At 36.9% G+C, this 12,504-nt stretch overlaps 1 protein-coding gene across 1 annotated transcript in view; it reads right to left on the reverse strand.

Annotated features, from left to right (window-relative positions):
* LOC129264649 (puromycin-sensitive aminopeptidase-like) overlaps positions 1–12,171 on the reverse strand; it is a 30,206-nt gene extending 18,035 nt beyond the window's left edge. The window contains exons 1-7 of the mRNA XM_064098380.1: positions 11,753–12,171; positions 5,343–5,424; positions 4,850–5,049; positions 3,064–3,171; positions 2,279–2,479; positions 1,350–1,480; positions 429–499 (exon numbers count right to left, since the gene is read on the reverse strand). Coding sequence (XP_063954450.1) covers positions 429–499; positions 1,350–1,480; positions 2,279–2,479; positions 3,064–3,171; positions 4,850–5,049; positions 5,343–5,424; positions 11,753–11,875 — 916 coding nt within the window. The 5' untranslated portion in view covers positions 11,876–12,171. The remainder of the gene's footprint in view (positions 1–428; positions 500–1,349; positions 1,481–2,278; positions 2,480–3,063; positions 3,172–4,849; positions 5,050–5,342; positions 5,425–11,752) is intronic.
* Between the last annotated feature and the right edge of the window lie 333 nt (positions 12,172–12,504).

A 12,504-nucleotide genomic window follows, 5' to 3' on the forward strand; every position in this document is an offset into this window, starting at 1 on the left:
TGTAAACTTCTAGCCTCAACTGTATTTATCTATCTTAACTTTTCCCTTAATTTCACAAAATGGTCATAAGCATACCAAGACCATTATAAAAATGTGGAAACAGATGACATTGCACAATCACAATTTCTGGACTTTGTATTATATCATATTGTATTGCAAATTTTGTAATATAGATGTGAAACATGATTTGAATTCTAATTAAGCATGTAGAATCACCATTACTTTAGCTTAATAAGATTCAATCAAGAGCTTCTCTTTGATCAAATCTATAAAATTTGAAACCTTCATTCCTTCATTAAAATCCAAAATAGTGTGTGACATCACCAGCTCTTGCTGTTGTCTTAATCCACATTTTGCGTACAACTATTTTGTGAAATTATAAAGAAAAATAAAGTGTCAGATTAGGAAAAAACTTGCTAATGACTTACCGACAACGATTGCAACCCACTGTTTTGCCTTGGCAGATGAATTTTCAGCGTCAACTAGCAAGGCGGTCTCTCTGAAAAATTAAACAAAATCTAAATTGTTAGAAGGCTACACCTGAAATGAAATTTTAAAAAACATAGCAAAGTGATAGAAAACATGAGACAAAATCAAATGAAAAAAAATACACATGTCAGAGTGAAATTTCTATATCAAAAGCTTATTCCCTACTTCTGTTAATTTCAAATGCAATTACTAGTACATTCAATTCTTTTCAAAAGAGCAATCACTCATTAGAATGGTTCTGCAATTACATGGGTAATTATTTTTAAAACATCACATGCAATACATTTCTTTGCTCTGTGCATGCTAGAGTATGCAAGGAGCGAGTTCCATACGGCATAAAGAAATAATTATACAATGGAAGGTATACTGGACATTTCAGCCAGTTGCATACATTGTATGACTCCACCAGCACAAATATTGCACTTCTGTATATGGTTATAGCCAAAAATTAGAACAAAAAAGACAAGAAAATGCAAGAAGTATGACCATCACCACCATGACAAAAAACTAAATTGTGGCTTTAAGAAGTACAGAACAGAGTACACGTACTAATATCTTTCTGGGCCCCGTCTATTACAAAGAGTTAAGATTGACCCGATCAACCACAGCTATATAGAAATCCATCAATGTCATATTTTGTGTACAGGAAATTTGCAGAGTCCATTGTAAAGAAAGAAAAGTACACAGAATTTTCAAGAAAACAATGTATGTATGAATATACATCATAACTAGAAAATATTTTTAACATACATTTCAGATGGTGCCGTTATTGGCTTTCCATACATGTGGCCGATTGGATCAATCGCACCCCTTTGTAAGACAGGGCCCTGCTGATCAGAAATGATATTTGTTCATCCTACCTGTATGTGACAAGGCCCCAGTTCTCCATTGCTCCAGCTGCAAAATCAGGAATGGCTATGAGATCAATCTTTGGTAGTGGGTACGCAACGCTGAAGTAATCTTTGTAGAATGGTAGAGTCTTCAGGGAAACCTTCATGTACACATAAATGTAATTAATGTAAAATGGGTTACTTGGTTCTGCCATATTGTTTGTGTTTCACTTTCATATTTATAACTGAAAATATCTGCATGTAGGCTACATGTATTTCAAAGTTTTGAGCTACTTAAGGTACATAAGGGACCCATGATTCTAACCTTGACTGTCAACTATATGACTATGCTGAAAATTGAAAAACTTGAAGCACACATTTCTTACATTATGATCTACAAACTTGGTTAATACTTTTTGCACTTATATAATTATTCTCACAGCAATTCAGGTGAAATTACTATTAAAAACATTAAAATAAAAAAGTGTGATTTCTCATGGGATTTTTTATATTATTTCTTCTGCTGAGATTGTTTTTCATGATATAAAAGCAGTGAAAGTCAAGGTTATCTTTATGTTAACCTGAATAAATACACCCAAATCAACAAGACATGCCCAAGTTTCATTCCACTAAATTTACCAGACTATTACAAAAACATAGTAACTTAAAAACTCTTGAATAAGCAAATCTGTAAAGGCTTTGTAATATAGGGACTTCTGGTTCCTGAAAGAAACAAGTTAACTTGATTATTGTCTGATGTGAAGGGATAATGGTACATGCACTTAAAGCATGGCATTCAACCAGAATGCGGAAAACTAACTGAGTGAGAATCATAAAAGATAGACACCACACGGTTCGTTCATTGGATGACCAGTTCTTATTCATCAATGCAAAATTCATGTCCTATTTATTTGTCGCACTGGACTCGCTGCTAAACAAACCTTGGTCATCTTACTTACTTCCAAAGCAAACCGCCCCTGATCTTCCTTTCCAAGGGGTGTAAAAACCCGAACATCAACCCCATCGGCGGACCTTCCCTCTACAAAGTCAAACTCCCCTACAACAAACGCGAGCAGGTAGGTTGACATGATTGGAGAGGTGGCAAAGGTCACTACCTTCAGACTTGGGTCGTCAGGGCTTGGTTCATCACTGATGGAATTCTGATGGAAAATTCAATGATTATAATGATGATGATTCAACAACAAAAAATGGCTTCAAGTAGTCATAATCTAAAGTATAAACAGATGCTGAATTGAGAGTGTTGAATTCAGAAGAAATAAAAGTTGAGATATCCGAGCGCAAGAGACAGGGATGACAGAGTAATGAGATCATCTGATCATGAGACTCACAAAGTAAAAATATAATAACCATTATTATATTCATTATTGTCACAAAAATTATTATTACAATATGAATATAACAAAAATAAAACTAATCAGCACTGCATCAAATGTACAACTAATGTTACTAGTACAGATTTATGATGACATTGCAGGTGGACTCGGAAACACCGTTCTTTCACATATAAACACCATTCTTTCAGATATAAACACAAGTACTCGTCATAATGGCTAAGTGGTGAAAGTAAAATCATTTGGCATTGTTAAGTGCACTGAAACAATGAATGGTACACAAATTATTCTCTTCGGCCAAAGGGAGTGCAATGTTTTTTTAAAATACATTTCATAACAAATGTTACCTACTTACTACACTAGTAAACATTCAATCATGAAATAGGTCTCACCATGTTTGAAAGCACTACTCTGTCTTTGGGCGCCACCAATGTGATATCAAAGGTTGCCTTCACCGCAGGCTCATCCCAGCAAGGAAATGCTCTGCGTGCATCAGTTGACTAAAGTAAATGAGGTTAAAAAAAATATGAACAAATTTCAATGTCCAGTTAAATTCATTTACATGGTCATCATTTACATCCTGCACATTTACAAGTAAATATCAAGACATGCAAAATGACATATATTAAAAATAAAAACACAACCACACACACAAAAAAAAACATGATACCAGCATTATGCTGAGTAAAGATTCAGAAAAATTTTATATCCAAAAGTAATTTGACTTCTTCCATGAGTGATAGCAGTCCTGACAATTCATACTATAAAAACTTCACAAATAAATTTGAATCAATGTACAGAATATGACTATCACCGACTCAAGCCAGCTTTCTCTGATCTCTCCAAACACTCAAACCTCTCTCTCTTTTTCTGGTTTACAGCCCTTTTAATGACTGCATGCACTCTTCCCAGAAAAGAAAACTCTACATACCTTCAGTTTTCTTGACTCTCCATTTCCCCTACCAAGAACATACAATCTTGGGTTCGATATCGAAAATTAAAATTTCTGGCTTGCTTGTAAATAGGATTGTATACTCTATCTGAAAGATTAGTTCTCAGATCAAGTATAGAGCGATTTCATGTGACGTCATTGATTTCCTGCCAGCCATTGTGGTGGGCACGCTAAATCACTGCCCACCATAGTTACGTCAGCTGCACTCACCTGGGTTAGCTTGGCTAAGTTGGCTTAGCTGCACTGCAGGTACTGACCAAAGGAAGTTCAAAGTTACTCGAGAAACTGTAGCCTATTAGATTTGCTTTATTTTTATTTCGTACTTCTACGCAAAATCATGGTAAATTTATGCTCAGTTGTTGGTTGTGGAAACAGAGCAGGACTCAGCAGGTAGAGACAAAAAATCTTTCTATCGGCTGCCTGCAGAAATTACGCAAGAAGAAAAAACGCTGGAACTTTCTCACATACGACAAAGAAAATGGCTTGCTGCAATCAATCCGAATTTCAAGCAATCAAGTCTTAAGAACATTCAGGTTTGCTAAGTTCATTTTATTTCAGGTAGGAAATCGACATGTGTGACATAATAATTGTGTGCTTATCACAGTACCGGTAATATGAACAAATATTTGAAGAAATAAGCTTAAAGTTAGAGCTGGATTAGCCCGTGCTCACTTCCCGACATGCTAGCTCACACTGCACACGGCCTACCCCGGCCAGCGGCCGGGTGGCCACAGCATGCCATTTGTACATGGTCCTGCTGCGGCATAGCACTGTAGGACTCGGACTGTAGTCCAGAGAGTTCACAATGTCGGGGTAAGTAATCGTTGGTAAAATACTCAGATTATTATTCCACTCATTTTGGGGAATACCATCACCATCACTGAACATAAATTTTTCCTCGTATCTTTCTTTCGCTGTCATTTTACGATTGGAAGTAAGGAGAATGCAAAGGCTGCTGTACATTTTCAGTCGCCATGGTCGATTTGTATGCCCTCCAAAATGGCCGCCGTGTAGTGTTGCAAACAAAAAGATGACGTCACTGGGATCGCACTATACGATATCATTTACTGGGTGCAAGCCAAAAATTCAGATTTTCAATATACGTTCTTCTTAGCATATACATGTACCTACCACCATGCAAACTTTCAAACACCATCTGAAATATTTACACTGTAGATTTTGAAACAGTACATGATACCAAAATGAAAATGTCAAGTCCCACTCACTTCAAACTGAGTAACAGCACAGTATCTTTCTTCCCCTGCTGGTGTGGTGTACTTGCTTCGGTAGAACCCTTTCATCTTGTCATTCAGCTCTCCTGTGAATTCTAGAGCCAGGTCACCACTGCCAACAGCAATGTTTGATGGGAATCTAATGGTAGCCGTTTCATTTTCTTTGCTGTAATCGATGGATGCTGAGCTTACCTCTGCAAGGGGATAGATAAACCAATCACATCAAGACACATGTCAAGCAGCCTGACAAGAACGGGATGAACCAAAACATACTGAAACACCTCTCATATGTGGTTTCAAGTCTAAACTGGGTTTTAAAAGTAAAAAAAACAAAATAAAATTTCACTGTTTACCACCAATGTGACAGAAAAAATGTGAAAAAAAAGTTCTGTTGCGAGTGCCAATATCAACATTCTACTTGGAAATCATGATCTGTATTGTGGACATTTAATTGGAATCACAACAAACCATGGAGAGTTAGACATACCTTGCCCATTTGAAGTGTAGACAGCTTTTTGAATGGCGATATCCAAACAGTTCACAACCACTGTATCGACATCAGATTTGACCTAGATCAGATATGGAATGAATTTGAAATAAAATGCTAATGATCGACATCTGCTTACAAACATGTACCTGATATACATGTAGCTTCCTGCAAATGAATAGTGCAAAACTAAAGGGCCCAAATTCACAAAGGTGGTTTGAAAGTGCAGATTTCATGTAACTGTATAAATTATAGGGGAGACCGAGGTTAGTTGGAACGCGGGGTAAGTTGAAACATTGTAATTTTTTTTAACGTCTTTAAATAAATTTCTGCAATACTGCCCTCAATTCATTGTCATTATCAACAGCCATCCACCATATTACAGACAACACATGTGCAACAAGCCTGGTGAAGTTAGAAAGGAATTTTTATTTTTTGACCTTCTGAGTAATTTTTTTCTCTTTCAGAAATGTTTTATTATCTCAGAGAAGTTTATAGATCAAGTTGGCCAGTTTGGGGTATAATAGACACTTGTACCAAGCTACAAAATTAGGTTATTAATATGCCATGGTGAAGTCCCTTTCTTGTGCTGTAAGCTTATAAACGTCAAATGGGCCTCCGGGGTTAGTTGGAACAAAATTGAAGGGGCTAGTTGGAACATATTCCAACTTACTCCAAACATAATTATGAATAAAAACATTGGATATAAGTATTTCACACTCTTCTGAACATGTACATGTATGTATACCATGCTTGCTTTGTGTATCAGTTAGGTCTGAGTGTGCATTTAAGGCCTATTGTAGGCCCCTAATGCAATATGAACCCTTATCAACTGGGGGGGGGGGGGGGGGGGGGGGGGTCACCGTCATTTTGAGCCCCCCCATCGAGAAATTTTGTCACTTCGCCGTCGCGCAATTTTAATTTTACTTTCAAGTCTTGCGCATCATTTGAGACAAAATTTGCGATGCCTGTGTGCGTGGTTTCGAAATTACGCAACATTTTGTACTTGCATGTCGGACCAAAAATTGCTCAAAAATGTGATTCCATACAAGGTCAATGCAAATTGTGTTTTTGAACCAAAAGTCATAAATGTATGATTATTTTTTACTTTTGTTGGTTCAATTAGATTTATTTTATGCTATTTATGATCGCAAAAGAGTCCCGACAAAGTTCATCGGAAAACACAAAGAAATACAAATAAAAAAAAATACATAAGAATTTTTTTTTGCAATTTTTGATGGATATTTGTAAACTAGCACATCAATGATGTGGAGCTCATCCGGCATCTCGCAACGAAATTTAACACAATTTTAATTTCAGCCCAGTTGACACTGTAGTGAATGATATTGGTGACATAAATTGAGGATATAGAATTGAAATTGATGAGGAAATGACATAGAAGCATTGTTTGTGATCTATGAATAAATTTCATATAAATTAGCATAAATAATTTTCTAGTCAAAATTTCTAAACTCTTGTGTAGAACCTTGGTGAACCTCATGTAGCTCTCAGATGGAACAAAAATAATAAAAATCAATCAACAAATAAATAAGTATTTTTGTGAGTTTTGAAAATATATGAATAAATTAGCATATTTAATAAGTTTCAAAATTCTGTGTTGAAATTTTGTATCCCCACCTAGAGCTATCATATAAAGCAAACAAAATTGAAATTGATCAACAAATGAAGGAGAAAAAGCATTTTTTTGTGATTTATGAATAAATTTTGCAAAAATTAGCATAAATAATTTTCTAGTCAAAATTTCAAAGTTCTGTGTGGAAATTTGGTAACCCTCATGTAGCTCTACCAGATGGATGAAAAAAAAAAAATTGGTCAACAAATGAAGATGAAGAAGCATTTTTCGTGATTATGAATAGAATTTTGCATAAATTAGCATAAATAATTTCTGGTCAAAATTCCAAAATTCTGTGTACAAGTTTGGTGAACCTCATGCAGCTCTACCAGATGGAAAAAAAAATAAATAAAGAGGCATTTTCTGTGATTTATGAATAAATTTTGCATTCAAAACAGTAAACAGTAATTAAAATAGCATACTCAACCATGGCAACAGGTGTCAATTTGGTACACTGTGAACATTTAAGCATGCCCCAGTATCGGATACTTTGAGCACACACGGTAAATTAAGCGGAGTTTATAAGGGAAATTCTACATAAACCATGGGTTCAACCGATGGTTTTCAAAACCACCTTTGTGAATGTAGGCCCGTATGTTTTACAGTTCAAGAGAGGCCCAATCTATCCCCAAACAAGCCATGTCTATGGTTAGCATTCTGACCAAACGGTCTTCAAGAATACAGTTGTGAAAAAAATAAAGAAAAAAAAGGATATTAGTGCAAGGCACTCTCTAATACCAGAAAAACCAGCAGATCAAAAGTATCCATCAGCATCAGCCATGGACATGTGTTATCTGGTAAGCAGATTGGACAAACTCATGCACACGTGTTTCTTCTAGTGCTCAACATGTCATCAAGTCATTGCAATTTTATTGCTTACCGGTACTTCTATTTTTGATTTGATAGTGGAAGGAGAATAGGTAAAAATATTCAAAAACTAATCCAAGCAGACGTACATGTATTCCAGCTGCCCTTTTCCGTTGTTTTTTCTTCTTCCCTCTGGGGCCATCTCTTCTAACTGAATCATATTGAGTCTTATTGGTAGATCGCACTGTAAGTATTACTGTACATGTAACAAGTATGTATACTGATAATTTTAGATAATTACTAGATACTAGCCCTACCCCGTTGTTTTTACGGAGATGGTAATTTTAGGAACTTTTGAGATCGATACCATAATTAAAAGACTGAAAGTAATAATATCAGACAACATTACAAAGCACAAATATTCACAAGTAATTTTGCTATTGAATGCACAATTTTGAGAAAATCCAAAGCAAAAGAGATCTGATTTCAAGTGTCCAGACAATGGGCCCCCCCCCCTGCCCCCAGCCATAGCATAGGGGTCCTAAAGCTATAACCATTCTGCGTAAATATTTCAATGGCAAAAAGTGCCCACATCTGTGTGACTGTAGTATATGGATGGAAACTGACAACTGTAGTGCAACCGAGTGCAGTTACAGTTTTATTTACTTATTTTCCTGCAATAATATAGATACATGGACTGCTTTGAGAGGCATGGTTGTTTCTAGAGGCTCAAGGGGACCGCAACGCGACTATGCCCGAGGGCATGGTCTGGCCGATGCGGTACCCGCGAGCCGAATTGAACAACCATGTCTCAAATATAAAAGCAGTCCACATATATTTTATGAACTGAATTATTATACATTAGATCTAACATTAGGGCCTAGTCTACATGTAGGTCTAGATCTAAAAGCCCTGGCCTTAGCCCCAAGCTAACGTTAGGACTTAGGTCTAGGCCCTTACTTAGCCCTGACCCTGAAGTTAGGTCTCAAAGTCGAATATCAAAGCAGTTCCCGAGCAGTTCATACCGATAGGAACCAAATTACTAATTAGGGTCTGATTCTGAATAGGGTCTAGGCTAGATCTAACGTTCAGAAATAAATCCCCATTAGAGTGTAATCTACCGTTAGATCTAAATCTAATAACTTCTAAGCTAACTAACGACAATTAACATTTGATCTACCCGTCATAACGTTGTCGTTTGTCATGTACCTAAGGCTAAGTAACGAGTAACGTTATGTTAACCTTAGAAAGTGCAGTGACCGTCTAATCTTTTCACCCGACTCACCTTTGCGACTGCGAGCATGCATTTGAGCAGTCTACGACAAGACGTGATGATTGATACATCCGTTATGTCCTTAATAAGAAAGTCAAAAAGGGGCCTAAGCTTTCGATCCTAGCAGAATCTTCGTCGGAGGCAAAATGACAAACATATAAAGTGGAACAACCATAATATAGACCACAAACAAGCTACAGCAACACTAGAAACAAACCTTAATGTCCTTAATAAGTTAGTTTTCTTTTCAATAAATGCCATATATTTTAACAGGAATTAACAAGCAAAAGTCAAAGATCGGCATCGTTCCATCGATATGTCATATCCGTTGCGCGCACTTGCGCAATAAGCGCGTAAATGCGCAAATTGTCTAAAACTTTTGATCAAATCGTGCGGATACCTATGGTATCCGCAATCACCAGAGAAAGCAACATTTTGCATGCAATCAAATGGGGATATCAGCCAAATTTTGCTATGCCCGTCGTTAAGGGGCGGGTCAGGGGGCAACGGGCAGAAATCTTGTTAAAGGACAAGTCCACCCCAACAAAAAGTTGATTTGAATAAAAAGAGAAAAATCCAACAAGCATAACACTGAAAATTTCATCAAAATCGGATGTAAGATAAGAAAGTTATGACATTTTAAAGTTTTGCTAAATTTCACAAAACAGTTATATGCACATCCTGGTGGGTATGCAAATGAGAAGACTGATGACGTCATCCACTCACTATTTCTTTTGTATTTTATTGTATAAAATAGGGAATATCCTATTTTTCTCCTCATTGTCAAGTGAAACAACGATTAAATCCTCCCTGAATATGTGGAATGAGCATTGTTAAATACTATATGATTCAGTCAAGTTGGTCCTTATTGTCAAATCTATGACAAATGAAATATTGTATAATTCAAACAATAAAAAACAAAAGAAATAGTGAGTGAAGGACACCATCGACTGTCTCATTTCAGTTATGCATATCACTGTTTTGTGAAAAATAAGCAAAACTTTTAAATGTCATAACTTTTTTGTTTTACATCCGATTTTGATGAAATTTTCAGCGTTTGCTAGTTTGATTTTTCTCTATTTATTCAAATCAACATTTTTGTGGGGTGGACTTGACCTTTAACTATGCCCGTTGCCCTTGGTTACCACCTTAGTTTGTTGTTTTGAAGGCATGGTCGTTTACATGACCTCAGTTTTGACCAATCAGAGGAACGGATTATTCGACATTCTTAGAGAGAGGTTTATAATATATTTTAGAAATTGAGGCATGAAATGTAATTTCTTTGCATGAGAAATCAAGTGCGTAGCTGTAGATCTAGATCCATATGACCCCTTCCAAATTGGCACCTATATCGAGAAGAGTTCAGAAAAGACGTACAGAATTTTTGTTCTGAGTTTTGTAATATTTTCTCCTTGGCCTTGGGTACATGTAGGCCTAATGATCTTTAAAATGATTCCCACATATAAAAGCCTTTGGAAAGACTTCCTCATGTCCCCTCCACTAATTTAAAAAATACTTCTCCAAAACCCCCTTCTTTCGTTCTCTTTTTCTTTCTTCTTACTTCCGGTTGGAACTTGGATTCGAATCTTTCACTGCAAAATGAGGCATCTCTGTCGCCTTACTCACTGAGCTAGCAGGAATTGTTGAAAGCCATGGGTTTCATAACGGTTATCATTTATCAACCAATTTTACAACTAGTCTAATCTCCAAGAGTATATTGGGTACCGTACCTATTTTTCTAACTGAATAAACCGATGCCATTGGGAATTACACACACTTGAGATTTTGACGTAGTAAAGCCATATTTTGGTATGTATCCAACTTTTCCTTCTTGATAAACCTTCTCCATATTTTTTTTTCAATTTTAGTGGAGGGGACATATGGAAGTCTTGCCAAGCCTTTAAATGCTGAAGGCAAATAGAGGGGCCTCAGTTGGGAATTTTTGTGTTGCCGGACGCGAGAGCTAGTGAGTTTCCACGCACAGCCAGTGTGGCATTGCTACTTTTGTTCCTGTTAACTTGATTTTTTTTCTGTTTTTGTGCATTTAGGCCCTATAATGCCAAGTCGGAATAACAAACTTTATTTAGGCCTAGGCCTAGGTCGTTTTTTTCATAAATTTTCCTTTAAGATGAAAATCGAAGAGCCACAATAGGGTTTTTTGTGTTGTTAACCCCTAATGTAATGGCGGCTGCACGATATCGTGCCGTCTGTGTACGAGGAGAAATAAAAAAAATCAAAAAATCCTCGCGAAACAGACGGCTGCCAGCACTGGCAGCAGATTACCTTTTCCCCATCCATCTGTGTAGAACAGGAGAGAAAAATATACACTGAGAAATATAAGAAAATAGCAACTATAAGTATAAAGTTATGACTCTTCTAGGCCTAACGTTAGGGCCTAACTAAAATTTAACGAGATCTAATTCTAAGTCTAGTATTAAGTAATTTTATTAATATTATAAATTAATAATATTATTAACACTATTATTACTAACCACACCACACTCAGTCTCAGCTGCTCAGCAGATTCATTATTTCATCATCATTTTCTTACATCATACTTAGTTCGTACACGTGACATTATCTTCATGCCATGGCATGCATGGTCTAACTTATTTTCATGCAATTGAAAATGAAGCATACTAACTGTAGTGTTTAGACTTTAGTTAGAGAAAATATTCGAATCTTTTGATTTCCCACCTGGACTGAAATGGTCTCTTTGCCAGCGAAGGTGAACTTTTTCAAATCTGGTTGAAGCTGAATCTTGTAATTGACTGGAATGACGGACGTTGGGAGACGTTCAAAGGGCTTAGAACCCGGCATTTTGATTCTCTTTTGCTATCTGGATTTGAAAATCTGTTTAACCTGTCCTATATTAATGCCGTTTATATGACGCAGATTGAAATAAGGCCCTCTGAAAAGTCGAGACTAGGTTCTAGCAGCTGGCTCTCACGGCTGGGTCAGTTCGGTTTGAATTTGGACAGCAGTGTAGTCTCTTTGACGTTGACTGCATGCAGTGCAGTATCTATATTTATATAGTGTACGCGTACGTACGTGTAGAGCAGTTATAACTCAGCGCATAGAGATACACGTGACTATGTCACGATCCGTCGTTTTGTGGAAACGCCATCTCTCGGCAGGGGAGCGACAGGGGATAAGATCACTACAGTAACTTGGGTTACCCCCCCCCCTTCTTCCTATCATCATCACCATCATCCTCCTCCTCCTCTTCCACCAACCCAGGCTACCACCACCATCATCATCATCATCGCCTTCATCATCACAACCACCACCACCATCATCATCCTTCTCGTACCAACCTGGGCCACCATCACCATCATCATCATCATCATCGCCTTCATCATCACAACCACCACCACCATCATCATCATCAACATGATTATGGATGACAATGTCTAGCAATTTGATGACAAGGACATTTTACTGATGTG

The sequence above is a fragment of the Lytechinus pictus genome, chromosome 1 (genome assembly GCF_037042905.1).
Source record: "Lytechinus pictus isolate F3 Inbred chromosome 1, Lp3.0, whole genome shotgun sequence".
Classification (NCBI taxonomy): domain Eukaryota; kingdom Metazoa; phylum Echinodermata; class Echinoidea; order Temnopleuroida; family Toxopneustidae; genus Lytechinus; species Lytechinus pictus.